The sequence below is a fragment of the Clupea harengus genome, chromosome 17 (genome assembly GCF_900700415.2).
Source record: "Clupea harengus chromosome 17, Ch_v2.0.2, whole genome shotgun sequence".
Classification (NCBI taxonomy): Eukaryota; Metazoa; Chordata; class Actinopteri; order Clupeiformes; family Clupeidae; genus Clupea; species Clupea harengus.
In genome coordinates, this window is record NC_045168.1 from 12,540,663 (window position 1) to 12,558,892 (window position 18,230).

General features: G+C 42.0%; 2 protein-coding genes across 4 annotated transcripts; one reads left to right on the forward strand and one right to left on the reverse strand.

Annotated features, from left to right (window-relative positions):
* Nucleotides 1–1,007: 1,007 nt before the first annotated feature.
* mastl (microtubule associated serine/threonine kinase-like) lies at nt 1,008–7,814 on the forward strand. Its single transcript, XM_031583758.2, has 12 exons — nt 1,008–1,365; nt 1,528–1,665; nt 1,770–1,909; nt 2,014–2,102; nt 2,388–2,494; nt 2,698–2,860; nt 3,065–3,231; nt 3,409–4,617; nt 5,008–5,149; nt 6,568–6,681; nt 6,927–7,028; nt 7,150–7,814. Exons 1-12 carry the CDS (start codon nt 1,192–1,194, stop codon nt 7,305–7,307), a joined length of 2,703 nt encoding a protein of 900 aa, XP_031439618.1. The 5' UTR covers nt 1,008–1,191; the 3' UTR covers nt 7,308–7,814.
* Nucleotides 7,815–7,898: 84 nt separating this feature from the next.
* Nucleotides 7,899–18,216, reverse strand: acbd5a (acyl-CoA binding domain containing 5a). Of its 3 annotated transcripts, XM_031583759.2 has the most exons (14): nt 18,080–18,216; nt 17,543–17,668; nt 16,843–16,963; nt 16,000–16,072; nt 15,791–15,905; nt 15,436–15,468; nt 14,908–15,099; nt 14,258–14,455; nt 13,343–13,437; nt 12,056–12,284; nt 11,119–11,318; nt 10,639–10,689; nt 10,195–10,304; nt 7,899–9,567 (listed from the first exon to the last, which is right to left on the reverse strand). In XM_031583759.2, exons 2-14 carry the CDS (start codon nt 17,622–17,624, stop codon nt 9,555–9,557), a joined length of 1,512 nt encoding a protein of 503 aa, XP_031439619.1. In that variant the 5' UTR covers nt 17,625–17,668; nt 18,080–18,216; the 3' UTR covers nt 7,899–9,554. The 3 variants fall into 3 exon arrangements, with proteins under 3 accessions (XP_031439619.1, XP_012670688.2, XP_012670689.2); XM_012815234.3 differs by lacking the exon at nt 15,436–15,468; XM_012815235.3 differs by lacking the exons at nt 7,899–9,567; nt 15,436–15,468 and having other exon boundaries at nt 10,191–10,304.
* Nucleotides 18,217–18,230: the final 14 nt, after the last annotated feature.

Genomic DNA, 18,230 nt, shown 5'->3' on the forward strand with positions numbered 1-18,230 from the left:
CACCAGAAAACATACAAATTCAACAGAATTTATGGCAAATATAAACAAAATAATTTAAGCAGTTAATTCAAACCAGAACCAAAAAACAGAAACATTCAACTGAATTACTGCCATTTTTAACCAAATAACAGTTTTTGTAATTGGCATTAATCCTATTGACAATTTAAAGAAAATAACATTCGATCACATACTAGTAGCCTAGTTATGATCATTAATTGTCATGGCCGGCCAACCAACCCCCTCACATTAGGACACACCTCTGTGCTGCAATGATGTTACCGAGCTGCTCACCACAGACTTTCAAGTTTAATTTCAAAATATACCTGATTCCTGTCTCTATCAACTGAAATGAAAAGCTTACATTTCCTATATCTCTATAGTTCTATAATATATTTAGTGGTGTGTAAAAGTTCACATCATCTTTTGTTGGGGTGGAGGACAACTTTAAATCCTCCACAAAATGTTCTTTCTTGTACCTCAAACTTCGTACCCGTTGCTGTTAACAATGATTTTGAACCTTTAATATTAAACAAAATTCCGTAATTATCATCTTAGGGACCATTTCCGTACCTTTGGGTACATAACTGATAACTGTTTCTCCTAATCCAAAATCAAAATGCAGCTCGATTATGTGAGAGTTTATGACATGAGAATAAACCTATTTCATGGCAACCTTCCTGTGGAAAAAGTAATCAAAACATGCACTTGGCCTAGTGGCACACAGTTGTCCCTTTGAGCATTTGTTTGCCTTTCTAAGCTAATGTGGGTCGAGAAGCTACGTTTAAAGTTTAGCTGTCCAATGATCTGCCTGAAGATCATGTGTTAGGTATTTCACTCTATATAGAATGGATAGAATATCCGTGTACGCCGTAATAGTAAATGTGTTTTTTAAAATATATATATCAACGATACATTTGAAATATTTGATCTCCCTTTAGATTCACAGCAGGCACCAACTTGACAACTGTTTACGTCACGTAGGCCCTCCAAACCGAGAGGGCATTTCAAATTTTCAAAACATCCCAGCCCTATGTCAAGACTGCAATGTCGTTTGTGATTACTTTTGCTAGGCGTGGTTGAGAATAACACATTCGTTAATACATATATTATAATGCAGATATCCAGAATAGTTCTGTTAACAAGTGCTAATCAGGTTGTCATTATTAGTGTAGATACTCTAACAAGCTAGTCATGGATTTTGACGGGGGAAAACCTGACAAAGAGTTATCACCTAATGTCTCTGTCGATGTACCCAAACCTGCATCAATAGAAGACTTCATTGTGGTGAAGCCTATCAGTCGCGGAGCTTTTGGAAAGGTCTATCTCGCAAGAAAGAAATGCAACTCAAGGTTGTATGCAATAAAGGTAAGATAAAGTGAACGTCGCTGCTAAGCTAGTTCACCTGTTAACGACTGTTGACCTCTATCGACAATGCAGGACGGCTAGCTAGCTATCGCGTGTGTTCGCGTGACAGTAGTAATACCTAGTGTAATAATTATTCTCTTTACGTTGGATCTACATTTGCAGGTCGTAAGCAAGGCAGACATGGTCGATAAAAACATGACCGAGCAGATGAGGGCAGAGCGAGATGCTTTGGCCCTCAGCAAAAGTCCTTTTGTCGTGCAGTTGTTCTACTCTCTGCAAACAGCCACTAAAGTATATTTGGTAAGTTAGTGTGGCAAAGTATTGACAATTTTGTGGAAATAGGTATTTGCTAATATTTGTATTTCATAGTAAAATCCAAGCAAAAGACAAGCATTATATTACAGGTGATGGAATATCTGATTGGGGGTGATGTGAAGTCACTTCTTCACATTTATGGATATTTCGATGAAGACATGTCACTGAAGTATATATCAGAGGTCGCACTTGCTTTGGATTACCTTCATCGCCATGGAATAATTCACAGGTCAGTGATCAATTTGCATTTCTTCCACCACCTCTTTCTGGTATTTGACTTTGTGCTGGGTGTTTGAAACGTAGGCTACGTTTGTAATGTCTTCATATTCACAGGGACCTGAAACCTGACAACATGTTGATCTCTAATGAAGGGCACCTCAAGCTTACAGACTTTGGTCTCTCAAAGGTTAAGCTGGAAAGAGGTACGACACATGCAAAACAGTCTTGACAAACTGCCCAGACTGCATATTTCCTGGTTGTGTTCTCTAGTCTAGGGGAAGGCACATGCTTCAACACATGCCAGTGATTGCACTACCAGCATTTGAATGACATTTAACTCATCAAAGTTAACCAAGCCTACACAGGCATTTGTACTGTTTGAGAATAGTGGAAATGTCCGTGGTTCAGTCTGTCACACATTATCAAACATTTACTTTACATCATTCATGTTTTATTTCAAATTCTGTCTTTTTCTCTTCACCCCTCAGAGCTAAGCTTAGTGGATATCCTTACCACGCCTTCCTTAGCAAAGCCAAACAAAGATTATTTTCGGACGCCTGGTCAAGTGCTGTCACTGATCAGCTCCCTTGGACTTGTGAGTGTAACAACCACCACTTTATAAGATATGCACTGTGGATTGCCCTGGTTACTGAAGGAATTATTCAAAATATACAATTCAGAAGCATTCTTAATGCATATGATGCTCAGAGGAGGCTTCCAGTGGGATTGTGCTCTGCTTGTGTCACTACCATACCCCACCCCCAATTTCCACCCTTGATTTTTCTGTTAACCAATCAGAACACTCCAGCGATGGAAGGGAAACGGCACAGCAGCTTGTCAGCTGCGGCCAGCCCTAAGACGTGCGGGAAGCTGGAGCGGCCCAAAACCTCGCTCTGCTCCCCTCACGCCAGGAGGAGGAGGTACAGCTTCAGTTCCCCCATTTGCACCGCCCGAGCCTCAGGTACATCCAGCCAGAAATACCAGAATACTCAGATGCATGGCTACCTATCATACCTATCATCTGAACATGCCTTTCATAATGATATCCTTACGTCAGCACCTTAATATCGCTGATGTATATATGGATATACATAAACATATGGATGTGCTAACATATGTATTTGTTCACTGAAATTGATGGGTAAAATATCTTTTTGCATCTCAGGAACTAGCGGTATGTTCAGAACAGAAATGCTGTCCAAGTGCCTTACCCCCAGGCTGATGAAGTCCAGACAACGCCATGAGACACTGAGCACTGGGAGCAACCAGTCATACCTTTGCCCTTCTGCCACAGACTCTGAAAGCGGCATCAGCCCTCTTTGGGAAGACTTGGTATGTTACCACTTTTGTGTTTTCATAGTGTAGATATCATGTTGCTGCTTACTATTTAAATTCAATAAACACGTAGCCTAATTAGATTGATTAATTCTACCTGGATCACCACGGACACTCTAAAAAGCATCAGGGTTAAAATGCTCCTCATAAATGGTCTTTCATCTGCATTCTTAGGAGTGTCAGAACATACCACCTCTGGAAGGTCAAGATCCACTGAACATTGCTGGGAAGATCGTGGCTCCCTTGCCATCATTAGAGAAACTGAACAACACAATGCGAATCCCGGGGCGAGACAATGCTCTGATGACCCTTGACAATCAGGACCTCAGGGCACATCCATTCAGAGGACAACTGGACTTTGCCTCTGAAGAGCAGATCCAGGGAGGGAAAATCAATATCTCTGCAGGAAAGAGGCTCCAGTTCGACAAAGAGGACTGCTGCTCTGCTAATCCAGTAGGAAGTGTTCCTTGGCGAAGTGCCATCTGCTCTCCACTCCCTAGCCAGGACGGGGCCACACAAGCTGCCACAAAGTCAGCTAAGCGGAACTTTGAGGAAGTGGACCGGAGCCCTGATGCCATGGGACTGCAGGCCAAGAGAGGGGACTCAGACTTCCAGCGCAGCTTGCAGGTGCCTGGGGAGGAGGACGGGAGGTACAGCACGGGTCTGACAGGGGTCTTCTCCACCGTGGGGTTAGGAAAACGCCAGGGCGGGTCAGGAGGCCAGAGACAAATGAGGCCTGGGCCGACCCAGTCCACCCCAGCCGTGGTGACCAAGAACCTGCTTAGTGAACTGGAGGACCCTGAGGAGGAGGTGGTTGCCGTGGCGGCCAGGCGTGATGAGACCGCAGCAGCCGAGCTGAGATTCTTCTCCTCCTCACTCAGTGAGACGCGGGAGGCCCACAGGAGCCTGAGCTTGGACTCCGAGGGCTCGGCCCACGACACGTCCATCATAGGCTCCCTGCCACCTCTAGCTGAGAGCCCTAAAGAGGCCCTGTCCTCGTCGCTGGAGGACCTGGACGACCACGACATCTCGGCCTGCTTCCCCTCCACCCCGGCAGCCGCCCGCTCCTCTGGCCCGATTGCTGTGCCAAAGGCGGGGGCCTCCTCCGGGCGTGCACACGGGTCTGGCAGCTTCCTGTTCCAGCAGCGGCTCCCCGGCCAGCCTGGCAAAGGTGTCAACTCGCCCTCCTTCCTGCGGCCGCGGAACGTGGTGGCCTTCCGCAGCTACTGCAGCTCCATCAACCGCTCCAGCCTCTCCTGCTGCTCGCGCCTCAGCCTGGGCTCAACCGCGGAGCCCATGGACACGTCTGCCTTCGCCTCCTTCCACAGCGCCGCCATGACGCCCGTGCAGAAGAAAAGGCCCAGCTTTAGCAGCTCTATCCTGGTAGGAGCTCACAAGCAGTTGCTGCATGTGGAAACTCACATAGTCGCACACTGCAAAGTGCAATGGCATAGGCTATTTATTGGTATTTTCAGAAGAACCAGAACTTAAGTATAAGACGTCAGACGTTTATTAACCCTCTAAACCCCACAGCGGCCACGGTAAAAAAAAAATCTGGTAGCAATAATACAGTGATCAAAACAGCACTACATTTAACTTGGACCCCGAACTGTTGGAGCTTGGAAAAAGATTGGGAAGAGCCCTCCCTTACCAAGATGTCTGTTAATGTCAGACACATTTGAAGTGTTTTTTTAGATGATTTTATGCTGAAAATTGTAGAAGAGAGGAGATTGGCCTTAGTGTCTTTTTGTGTAACTTCTGTTGTGTTTCTAGACCCCGACCCCAATGGCCATGGCACATACTCCCTTCAGGACACCCAAGAGTGTCCGTAGGGGTCCGGAGCCCGTGCAGATGGCCCAGATTTTGGGCACCCCGGATTACCTAGCACCCGAGCTGCTCTTGGGCAAACCGCATGGTAAGAGAAGAAAGCCATTACTCTTTACCAATAGATAAAGCCTGGTATAACCAGACCACTTTGTGAACAGATAGGGTCTGGCCTCGGCATTGACCACTATGGACTTCCTACTGAAATAGTGCAAGCTGATGTATTAGCCCGTTGGCAGTTCATAAACAATGTCTTTGCCCTTGATGAATACATTTACACATTTGTGTTGCTCTGGCTTAAATTCTTCAATGATGGCTAGTGTTGCTACGACTGTTTGTGTCACTTTGTATGGCTCCAGCACTGCCAACATTGTTGTAACTGCACTCTAAACACTTCACTTCGATCACACTTAACCACCCCCGCTGGACACTGGACACTGGTCACTGCCACTCAGAATGGCCCAGTCATCCATCTTGAGAACAGAGTTTCCAGACTATAATCACAGTGAAAACTGAGCTGTGCGCAATAGGAACGCAGAGCCAGGTCATGGACATTGGTCCAAAAATGAGAGCCTCATTCTTCTCCAATTGGAACAGTTGTTAGTATGACAAAAAAAGGTTGTTTGTTTTAGAGTATTAGAGTATCTAACAGTCCCTCTTTTTGAGTTTCAGGAAATGGTAATCGTGGTAAGTTTGTCATAGAACCGGTTTCGTGAGTAAATTGGGGGATTTTTTTTTTTCCTGCATGTGCTGGCAGTGACTTCTGTCCCAGGGCAAAGGCCAGGGCTTATTTTAGCAATGAGGTTTGGGCACTGCTGTTCTTGAACTCTGCGACCTCTCATGCTCTAACCGCTTCAGTGATCCTCAGCTGGTTTTTCAGGGACGGTCTAAACTGGTGCAGAAATGCAATACATTTTTTTTGTCAATAACCCTTGCGCTGAAAACTATGAACATATGATTACTGTGAGGCAAAAATGTATTATTCATGTTCCTGGCCCTCGGGCCCTTATTTCATTGACGGACAACGAGCAAAGTTTGTCGTGCACAAACTAAAGCCATCATGTGGCGTGTGGGAGCATTGCGCTGACCAAACCATTTTGCGCTTAAGATCTTTCTCATGGCATTAAATTAGCAAAATGATTTGACCAAGTTATTAAATTAGCTTTAGTTTATGTGTGTCGAAATTTGTCCTTGTTTTTCTTGTTGCCCGTCAATGAAATAAGGACCCCTTGTTTTGATGTTGTGACATCACAAGCGTCCCAGGCTGTTACCTTCATTTGGATTCGGTCCTTCACACAAAAACCATAAATCACAAACCATACTGTTAAACTGTTTCTTGTAAAACGAAATGTCTCTTTTGTCTCTCACCGAAGAGGACCATGTCCCGTTGATAGCCGCTTACCCCCTGCTACCACGGCCTTAGAGTAGAACAGAGCTCACAGTCTAACGTGCTGGTCATGTGTGAGCGGGCTGTTGTGCAGTGTTAGTAACTGTGTTCTCTCTGTTCAGAGGTAATGGTGGACTGGTGGGCACTTGGGGTGTGCCTGTTTGAGTTCCTCACCGGGATCCCTCCTTTCAATGACGAGACCCCTCAGCTCGTCTTCCAGAACATTCTCAACCGAGGTGAGTTTTATCAGTTAGCTCATCTGTCACCATGCAACAGTTGAATTAGTTTGTGGACAACCTTAAAATAGATACACAGTTCAATAACACCTGCCTCGTAGCTTAGATGTCAGTCTTGTTGTCAACATGATTATCAGTTCTTAATTTCAAGACTTTCTAAAAATAATGCAGGATCATTTTTAATGTTTCCAGTTGTTCTGTGAAACAAACAGGCCTTCATTTTTTCATGCATTTTGTGCTCCTAGACATCCCTTGGCCTGATGCCGAGGAGGAGATTTCCCACAATGCCCGCGATGCCATAGAGATCCTGCTAACCATGGATGTGACCAAACGTGCAGACCTGAAAGGTGGAACTACCTGTACCTCACAAAATCACACATCACAGGCAAAGTACACTTAAATAAATAACTGTTGTTGACCTTATTGTTCTGTGCATCTTTTTTTTCTTTCTTCCTTTTCCCCTCTTAGAGCTGAGGTGGCACCCCTTCTTTGAGGGCTTGGACTGGGACAACCTGCACAATCAGAAGATGCCTTTTATCCCACAACCTGAAAACGAGACAGACACGTCGTACTTCGATGCAAGGAACAACGCCCAGCACCTCGCCCTCTCTGCATTCAGCATGTAGTGGTGGCCAGGGCTTGATGTCTGGTACTCTCTTTCTTAGTCACTGATCCCCTGTATACCTATTTATCGTAACACATTTCTACATTTCTTTGTTTATATATATATATATATATATAATATGGGTAGTGTCCTATGATGAGGGTTGTGTTGACTAGTAGAACAATTACAGAACATGGTTTGTTAGGAATTACATGATATATATGTATGTATGTATATATTTTCTTAAAATAAGGTGGGAGTTATTTTAATATTTATGTTTATGCATGCACGCACGCACACGTGGACATTCAGTTGTGAAACTTTTGTAAGTGTTGGTGCTCGCATGTATTGTTTTGTTTTCCAGATGTCTTAAAGGATCAGTCTTTCTCTTCTTTCAAAATGCTTTATCTACCTTATCTACTTTTATCTACTTTTATCTACCACTCTATTTATCTTTTTTTCTACCTTTTGTTCCAACCTCAAAACACTGTTCTTTTTACTGTTTTATAACATGTCAGTGCTTGACAAATACTACTTACAAATAAAAATGGACGATTTATGATAATTTTGACTAATCCATAATTGAAAAAAGAACGCAAAAAAAGTCCAGTAGTAAATTGTTCCAAAACCTTTATTCGTGCTTCAGATTAGCAAAGACATGCAAAGAACTGTCCACAAGGGGGCAGACTTGGTTAGAAAGCTTAATAGAAACGATAATTTCAACAAAAAAAAGCATCTGTACAACTCTAAGGTCAGATCTACTGCCAATCCAAATAATATTATAGGAATTCATTAAATAGTTTTTTTTATCTGTATATATGTATATTACAATACTACACTTCAGTGCAATTAAAATATTACATTGTTATATCCATACATTATATTATTTATGCTGTACAGTCTCTATTAACAGTATTACACAATTTACACTAAATGGAAACACAAAAAACGTCATACAACTGTAAAACTCAGATAAAAAAAAGGCTATCTGATCCATATTAGAATTAATAAAATTGCATTTCAAAGAACTTTAAAACTTCTGTTTATAACTCGCAGTGCACTTTCTGGTCAGCCTCTCCAAATACCATTAGGTCAATTATCTCCCTACTCTTTGGGCTATGAATAGAAATGCTCTCTGGAGATGAGAAGCAAAGACCTCTTTTGGACAATATTATTGGATAAAACCAGATTGTTGATCAATCACAGATCTGAAATGTAAATTGCTTTACTGCTATATTACTTTTGTAGTTGCATTAAGGCCCTACTGGGATTTGAACTTTGGGCTTAACAACACAATGTAGAACCATAGTTCAATAACTCATCATCAGCTCTCTACAAGTATACGGCAGCAGGACTTGTTGATATTATCAGACTTTGGTTCAGTGATCCCCTCGCCTCACTTAGGATATGAGCTAATATTCAGTATAATCTCCAATGTCTCTTCCATACTCATAACACCTCATTCACAACATATCTGCACACACAGGTCACATCATAACCACGCACAACACAAGACTTTCTGTAGATAATATTGGCTAATTTAAAAAAAGGAACTTTTAAAGACGAACCGATTACATTCTGAGGGACCTAGTCCTGTGCTACAAATGATAAACAGTATGTGCAGATCATGGACACATTTCTACTTCAGTCACACTAACCGTCCTGTAACTGAATTAACATAAAACATAAAATGTGCATTAAAACTATACCATACTGCGTTGTTCTGCCCATAACTAATTAGCAGCAAGTTTCTCTATAAAGATCATTTATCTTCAGATCACAGTTGTTATGAATCTAAAAAGGATTTAACTTATACATTTTGATGTAGTGATAACGCTCCTGTGATCAATACAGAATTGAACAGCTGAAAACATCAAATTTAAATCTAAAAAAGTTAAGAATTACATCCATTATTCCGCACACTGATTTTGTTTAACTTTTCTTTTGTTAATGGAGACCTTATGTGGTTGTCGTCGTTGAACCATGTGTGTTAGTGTCCTTGCATTTTTATTTTATTTTTCTTCTTTAAGATTTGAAATGAAAATGAATTTGCATGATAAGCTGCGACTCCATACATTAAGTCCACGAGGGACTGATTTCAGCTGCAACCTACCACTCGCTACTCGTCATAGTGCAAAAGCGTAGAGTTAGACATGAGGGGAGACAAGCAGAGAGGAAACGATCCGAGGCCTGCTACTAAGGAAAGGGCCCAGACGGAGCTCTTCTAGGACTGACTCGCCTTCCTACACGTGGATGAGGCAGAGTCTTTTCAGTGGATCCTCCTGTGGGGAAGAACGACAGAAGATGGAAAAAAAAAAAAAACAGCCACTTTATAAAGGTGCATGTGTGATTTCAGGGCAAGAAGCCCACAGGAATCTATTCGGCATTACTCCCTAACAACGTTGGAGCTAGTGCATTCTATACAGACTTTTATACAGAGATGTAATACACACTTTATATTACAAACAACAAAATTACGCATGTAAGTGCACCTGAAGGAACACAATGTCAGCCCTTTGGATTGATGTGTTCTTCAAAACAATAGTAGCTACCATGGTAACACACCTTTGTGCTCGTTTCCATGTGAAGTGCAGTGGCCAACCTTTTTTTTTTTTATTATCAGAATGTACAGTTGAGCCACATATTTAGAGAGGTAAAGGAAACCTACACAAAGACAAGGGAATTTCTACAGGGATGGGTTTTATATGTAAATGCTTCTATCTAAACGGAAAACTTTATTGAAACCTGTGTTGAAGAGTTCAGTTCTGCTGTCCAGATAAAGTTGCTGAATATTTTCTCCCTATAGTTCCTAAATGATTAGGTATTGGGTGGTGGTTGGTTTGGGTATTGATTGAAAGTACACCTAATTGATTGATTGAAAGTACACCTAAACAGTTAAGAGTCTCTACCTTCTCCTTCGCTGGAGATACAGGCGAATAAGCCACTGTGCAACAAATGGCCACACCACTGCGAAGGCCACTGTGCCTGGGGATACTTCAAAGGGCCACCAGGAAGGTCTCTGGGGGTCAAACACAAAGATCACAATTTAAACCAAACACCTTACAAAAAATCTACAAAATATGGGTTTTACAATAAAGAAAAAAACATACAAAGACCAAATTTGAATGTAGCTTAACCATCATCAAAAAACTATTCTAATGAATCAGTGTGTGTTTGTGTGTGTGTGTGATGTGTGTGGTTTAGGGTAATCAGGGCAGCTGCTGATAAGAGGGTTTATTGATAAAATCAAAGTGCATTTTCTTCTGCTGCCCCCAAATCAAACATTGATGAAAGTCATGACCCTGCCAGGCCAAAAAACACTGAATGACCCAAAGACTGTGCAACGTGTTTACCTTTGTGACATGGGGTGACGGAAGGCTCAGAGGCAAGGCAAGGGATCGGGCCTATGAAGAAAACATGAGAAGAGCTCAGAAAAACGACAGCTTTTACTGTACTGTTGAGTATGTGCAGTATAGAAGAAGAACAATGTAGGATAATGCCACAGGAAAGGATCAACAGTGGGGGTGTTGAGCACTTTATACACAGAATAGAAGAGGATATTACAGGGCTTGCAAAGCAAAGTCTGGTGTGATCTTTTAAAACTATGTTTTAGCTACTTTGAAAGTGCTGGTATTTCCTTCAGGAAATGGACATCTAGTTACCTCCACCAAGGAGATAATGTTTGCAGTTCAGTTTGTTTGTCTGTCGGCAGGATTGCGCAATAATGTACACCTTAACTGTATGTGTGTCACGCCTGAGATGGTCAGTGTCTCAATTCTGTGACTATGGTGTGTGGATCTAAAACATTAGTTAGGTGTGTGTGTGTGTCTTACCTGGGAGGCAGTAAGGCCCTCCAGGGTGTGCAACCTCTGCAGTACGCTCTGCATATCCTCCTGTAGCCTAGCCAGTGCTGTGACAATCTGCTCATTCAGATTCCCTTCAACTGCCCCCTCCGACCCACGGCGCTCCCCGTCCCCCCCACTGCCCTGCAGCACCTCCTGGGCTCCTCCACTTGAGGTTATGGATCTGGAGCCTGAGGGAGAAAAGATGGGAGTCACTCGAAATCCTTGGAAGATAACAATATGTAGATTAGGTGGGTAGACGCTTCCTTCTCTTTATGTATTTATGGATGTTCCATTTTTTGTGTAATTGTTTTATCATCTGCCAAAATGAATAAATGCAAATGTAAACTAAACTAAACCTCAGAATCCCCTACAAAACTCCCTCGGCTCATTTTTGCAAACACCAGACTTGTTTTTTTTAGCCAACTGGTCTGGTCTGACAAGAAAAGCCAGGCTTGAACCCCTCGGAAGTGAAATACAAATTGAAGACTGTATAGTAGAGACCACATTTACAATACAATATGTACGACACGGCCTCCTCCTTTAGACTGTTCTGACACCTAAATGTACACGTGTACTAATAAATCATTGGTATTTACATTTAGTCATTTAGCAGACGCTTTTATCCAAAGCGACTTACAAGGATGTATACACATTTTACACTGATAGCACACTGCACATCAGGAGCAATTAGGGGTTCAGTGTCTTGCTCAAGGACGCTTCGACAGGGAATCAAACTAGCAACCTTCTGATTACTAAACAACTTCTCTACCTCCTGTACCACTGTCGCCCCGGTATTGGTGCAGGTGATAATATTACTATGCAAGGACTGTCAGCTATGCATACCACCTAAACTGCATATTGTTATTGCAAATAATATACATATATAATATGATCCCTCCCCAAAGCAGCTCATCTCAGGTCTCACCTCTGCTTCTGCGGACCAATGAGCCGTCAGCTCTCTCTGCAGGCACCCTATGCCTATGTGGGGAGTCTGAGCCAGTCTTCCCGTCCTCCCCGCCGTGCTGAACGCCCTCCGGCCCTGCCTGCAGGTCCTCTGCGTCAGACACAAACACGCCAAGATCCTCAGTGGAGGACAGGGTGCTGTGGTGGTTCTCCTCGAGGTCCTGGTCGAGGTCGATGTGCACCTCTGAGCCCTGCCCGTGGCCAAGTACACACATGAAAGTGAGAGGATGTTCTAATGCTCCCACTTCACCTACGGCGCAACTGATCTATTCCATTGGGTGTTCAGATTTAACTTTTAGTTGAACTTATTGCACACCGTTTTATTTAAAATGAAATACATATGGCTATAAAACAATGAATGAAATAAATACAACAATGAATGTATGAATGTGTCAATGAATTGTAAAATTAGCCCATGACTGCACTGCAACATCAAAGTAACATGAGATATGCGCCACGGAGCGTTGCTGATACCATCAGCATCTTAGCTGTGGTAACATTTTGTCAAAATCAAATCCAACATAAATCAAGCAGGGGTATTTACCAGTCAAGCAGAAATGTGGCTATATCTGTATCAGTTTTGAATCCTTTTAGGTCTCGCTCTCTAATTATTTTCTTTTCTTCATAGGTTTTCCTCCGATTACTTGTCTTTGTCGTGTAAGCTATTTTTGGCAAAGGAGGGATGGGCAGTTTTTCCTTTCAAATTGCTGGTGGTTGTTTATCCACCATTGCATTTACAAAGGTCCTGAAGATGCTTTCTGAAGTTATTGAGCTTGACTGAGTGAGAGCATGAGCAAGGGGACTGTCAGGACATAGTGACAATTTGAGCAAATATGGCAAAAAGTTATTTTTATACAGGATACTTACTGCAACGTTAATTTGATCTGCTAATGGCCACATTATGCTCGGACACTCCTGGAAGTCTTATATCTTGTGTCAAAAGTCAGACATTTCCATACCAAATGTGAATGGGTACCTACCAACCCCCAAGCAAGATAGTCTATAAGCTCATATTATTTATTTACTGGCTAATTTCACAATATATTCACACATTTATAAGCTACATTTCTTGTTGTATCTATTTATTCTGTAAATGATTTTATAGCCCGATTTATTTATCTAATTTCAAGTAAATTTGCGCTCCATATGAACTGGACCAGACTTTCTAATGTCCATTCGCTATCAAAAGACTAGAAAAGGAAATGAAGAAGCTTACATTCCACTCACAGACTTCCATTGTTTCGCTTACCTGCTCCATACCAAACTGATCCACAGAGTCACAGTACACCTCACTGTCTGAGTCACTGGCCACATGCTGGTGGCTGCACAAGTCCTCCGGGAGATCTGCATGAGAGGCCATGCAAACAAATCAGGGAACATTTTTATCTAGGGGTGATTTGTGCAACACAGAACATTACTGAGGTAGAGCACATTGAAGGAACAAAATGAGGAAACGAATTTAGTGGGCCAGTTTTGACGTACTGAGCAGCTTATGTGATCACATGTCTACTCAGGAAGTGGTCAAAAAGAGAATTACTCCAGACACAGGTTGTAAAGAAAAGAGCAAGGAAGTGGCATTTTTGCCAGGACAGTAAGAACCATGTATTTTCTTTATAAAAAGGCAAATTCTATATCATGAACTCTAATAAAGCACATTAACAGGTGCAATGATGATATAACCTGCGAGCTTCCCCTTTACAGGCCTCATGACAAAAACCTCAACTGTTGTTTTAAAACTCTTTCATTAGAAGACTTCAAGAAGCAGAAAAGAGTTTGGGTCCAAAACTAGCAAGCTAACTACCTAAATGGCACGCAAAGAAACGTACAAATACCAACAACAGCACAGATGGCACTGATAGAAGCTTGCTAGCATGCTTAACTGGTGGCTATTGGCAATATAGATGGCGATGTCATGCTGTGAAAGCTCTTCTTATATTTTCACAGGGTGGTCTGAATTGAACCACAGAATTACATACTGCACAGCCTGGGTGGCTTGTGGGAATGATAGGAGTGTTTATCTCTCTTTCACATACACCATCAAAATGAATTTGAAGATGATATCAAAACTACTTGCCTGTAAAATCTACCTCAAAAGTGGCAAATTGTTGCGTACTGTTACTTTAAATGTAGATCCAAACATTAGTTAAGTGTCCGTCCCCCTTACCACTGAGATGGCCGTTGATCTCCATGCTGCCATCAGCTAGAGCAGTGGCCTCTGGCCCCTCATCCACACCGTTTCCATTGAGCGCAGACTTGGAGCTGTGCGTGCCATTGGTCAAAGGGAGGCCTCCATGTGCCACACTACCATTTGATAAGGGGGCTTTGGGCTTCCCTGACGACCCTTTCTTTCTTGGCGGTGGGGCTGAAGGAAGGAGAAAATAATATTAATACATGTACTGAAATGTAGTTTTTAGCTCCCCAAATCCAAAGGAGTTTTCCAATTAATTTTGTACAAACACAGAACACAAAAGAACCATATAACTGCATGCACATTTACAGTACATGTGGTCATTTGCAACATATATGCATATAATGGAGGTGTATGCAATCATATGGAAACAAATGGAAACTTAATATGGTCTAACCAAATAACATGCTTGGTTACTTTTTCTCTAGCACAGACACTGGCATTGTATGGTCACCAACATTATAGTAGAAAGCAGGAGATTGTGTGAGCAATGAATACAATGTAATACCCTCAAAGTGAGGCTCACTCCAAAATCCAGTTGTTCTTTTGTTACCTGATTGCACAAGATGCAGCTCTGTAAACCTTGCTGTGTGCAAAAGGCTGGTTTTCTTTATTCATTAGCCTACCTTTTTTAACTTCCACAACCTCCTCTTCCTCTTCGTCTTCCTCATCAATGTCATCATCTTCCGTATTCTTGATGGCTCTCCTCTGAACCTCCAGTCGGGACATGTGATTGTCCAAAGAGCCATTCATTTCCAAGTTCCTGATGATGCTCTTGGTGACTGCCTTGGATGTTGTTCCCATTATACCACCAATACCTGGAAAAAGCATCAACAACCAGATTCAAAATCTTTTTTGGATATTGGTCAGACCTGGCCCTGGATTCAACTTCCTTCAAGTCCTTTTGGAGTTAAACAAACAATCTCAAAATAATATTGACAAAATACTACATTTCTATGTGGGCAAAAACAAAGTAATCTACCTGACTACCTCAGTGAACAATCACAAGCTAAGGACAACAACGGTACCAAGTTGTTATTCCACTGCAGTAGGAAGTTATTTGGTGTAACAACCCCTCTAAAAGCAACTAAAGACAAGAGACATACTACAACAACTATAAGTAGCCTGGGCTAGATGCAGGACTATGCACTTGCCTTCCAGTTGTCTAGAAAACCTTTCCAGTCGGGCTGATTACCAAACAGAAGTAAAATGAACAATTAAAACAACTGAAAAGAATGTCATGGTACAATGGCAGCAATATCAGCTGCATTTACAAATGCAACTTCCTGGATGATTGAAATAGGAACCAGAGTCCAAAAAAAAACCTCTTATGGAGTAAATCCACGTTGTGGGAACTTTTACTTATGGGGATGAATTTAGGAGGACATCCAGGATTGTGTCTGCAGATGTGACGGCTGATCTTACAGTGGTTACCGTGGTTACAGTGGGGTCCCAAAATGGTTACTAGGTGTTGCGAACTAGAGACCAATCTCTTTACTTGCAGCGTACCTGTGGTCAGGTCAGACGCGTCCCTGGCATTCTTCTCGTCCACCATCTGGTAAAATGGCCCCAAGACCTTAAGCAGTCTCTCGACTTCATCGGTCACCGGCATGCTCTCCAGAATCTATCAATTGAAAGTTCGGTAGTCAGATTTCTGTTAAGCCCAAAATGAATTTACAGATTTACTTTTGTATGGGAAACAAACAGAAATAAATCACCAGTTTCATTTCTTCTACATATGCCGTCATGGCCTCGTCTCTTGACATTTCTCCAAGAGCATTCCATGCATCCCTTGGGACACAGAAAGCAAAACTGTAACTAAGGACGATGCACTATCAAGTGGGATAGGTATATTGTTTCTTTGTCCTTGGACAACCGACAAATGTAATTCAAGAAGCAACACAGTTATCGGTTAGCATATTTCAAGGACAAATACGCTGCCATGAATCACAAAGTACTAGCGTTTCAAAAATATTTTGATCTATTAAAAATCCAGAGCACAGACATTTTGCATGATACATTATTTCTAGATACCTCATGAAGTCAGAGACGGGGGTAAAGCAGATTGTTTTTTTAGGATGTGTAACACAAATGATCAGTCAGCTAACTGATTTTTTTTTACCTTAATACATAATTTAAAAAATGGCCTGGCATAGTGGCCAAGAATTCTATGGAAATCTATGTTTGTTACCACCATCCTGTGTAAAAACGTGAAGAAAAACAGCATGCTAGTCACAGTGTTAAACTCGTTTATTTCACAACTCAAGTCGCTGTACCGCGAACTATTGACTCATCTCAGTTGTCAGCCAACTGTTATCCATCTGACCTTCCAGTAGGGCCAAGTGCATGGGAGAAAAGTCTACTCAAAGTGTGTCAAAGGCAACCACCTCTCGCTGCGTCTATTTACAGTGCTCACTCGGGCACAGTCACCACAAGCTTTGTGAAGGAATTCAGGGCACCACAATACATACGCACATATCTGTCAGATTTGAGTTTAAACACATACAACCTTGGAAATAGAGACAGAAACTGTAAATATGCGCTCATTTATCTTTAGCTACCATTTGACTTTGCCCACTGGGTCCCAGAAGCCTGGCCGTGGAATGTTGCAAGGCCCCTGCGTGGCCTGCTTGTAGTAGCTGTAGAACTTCAACATCAGCTCATTGGATGGCTGAAAGGAACCTGGGTGGAGGTGTGGCAAAATCGTGGAAATGTTCATGTGAATGTAAATACACCAATTGTATTTAATCAAAATAACCCATTCATAAAAGTTGTTCTAAAGTTATCAAATCATACAAAAGATACATCAGGCTACAAATTGAAAAACTGATATCAGTTTCACTCTTGTGTATACTTGGCTATGCATATAACAAAATAATAATAATAATAATAATAATAATGTACTTTGATACTCTAGTACTAATCATTTAAAACAAATCTATTTTCATTAATAATGCTCATTTGACGTTGCTGTCATTAGTCGTCCACAAGTCACCAAACACCAAGTGTTCAGCTAAGACATCACAAAGACGACCTCGTATGGTCACTAAACCCCGTAGAATGTAGGCTAATCGTACGAGGAGGATAGAGCCAATCGAGGTTGATCTTGTGGGCTACACGCAGCACATGCTTCAGAAAATGCCGGCCTGTACAAGTTATCCTTTAAGTACAGATCGCAAGGCCGACAGCCATTCACCTTCTCTAGACTCTACTCTGCATTAATCAATAGGATCAAGCTACAAGTCTTTCTGATATTCTTACCGTCCGCAGGTAAACTCTGAATCACTTGGACTGCAGCGTCAAAACGCAGCTCGTGGATTGGTTTGTTGTCATCCGCCATCATGACACAATATTAAGAGTGTCAACTGATATGTGGAACCGTCAAATCTATATGCAAGTTATGACAGAACAGAGCAATTCACACACAATCAACAATCAGATAAGAACAAAACGAGAAAGTAAAAGCATTAGGATTTTTGTTCTTGTAGCAGGCAACGCTTGCCATTGGTTGGATACCCTGATAATCCAGATTAAAGCACACTGTACAAATGAAAATAACGTCATGACCAAATGTTAACAGTGTAATAGTCCACTCTATCATTGGTTTTGTAACGATTGTTCACCTGAAAGCAATGCTACAACAAAAACAAAAGCTGTCAACTGTCTGCGTTGCAGCAGAATTCGAAGGGATACCCAAGACACCGGTCCAAATATGTGTCCAGTGTTTCACACTTTGTAAACCACAGCCTTGTCACGACCAAACAGGGTCTAGAAGGTTAATGGAAGTTTATTCCTTACCATTTGATGGTCTGCCTGCAGTTGAGACGGCGGCCTCTCGAATATGTTAGCGATCTGTAACCGTACACAAGTGATACGGATGCAATTTCTAGGGAGTTGTAGTTTTTTACTTGCGCAATCAACCACCCCTCAATTCTTGATGTATGTTTTT

What these genes read in the sequence shown, in the direction of transcription:
- mastl (XM_031583758.2), top strand. Translation starts at nt 1,192, where the DNA reads ATGGATTTTGACGGGGGAAAACCTGACAAAGAGTTATCACCTAATGTC. An exon ending in GCCCTCTTTGGGAAGACTTG is followed by an intron (nt 3,232 to 3,408) that starts GTATGTTACCAC and finishes CTGCATTCTTAG; the next exon opens with GAGTGTCAGAACATACCACC. An exon ending in GCTCTTGGGCAAACCGCATG is followed by an intron (nt 5,150 to 6,567) that starts GTAAGAGAAGAA and finishes CTCTCTGTTCAG; the next exon opens with AGGTAATGGTGGACTGGTGG.
- acbd5a (XM_031583759.2), bottom strand. Translation starts at nt 17,624, where the DNA reads ATGATGGCGGATGACAACAAACCAATCCACGAGCTGCGTTTTGACGCT. An exon ending in ATTGGTCCGCAGAAGCAGAG is followed by an intron (nt 11,319 to 12,055) that starts GTGAGACCTGAG and finishes TTTCTCCCTCAG; the next exon opens with GCTCCAGATCCATAACCTCA. An exon ending in AGGGCCTTACTGCCTCCCAG is followed by an intron (nt 10,690 to 11,118) that starts GTAAGACACACA and finishes TTTTCTTCATAG; the next exon opens with GCCCGATCCCTTGCCTTGCC.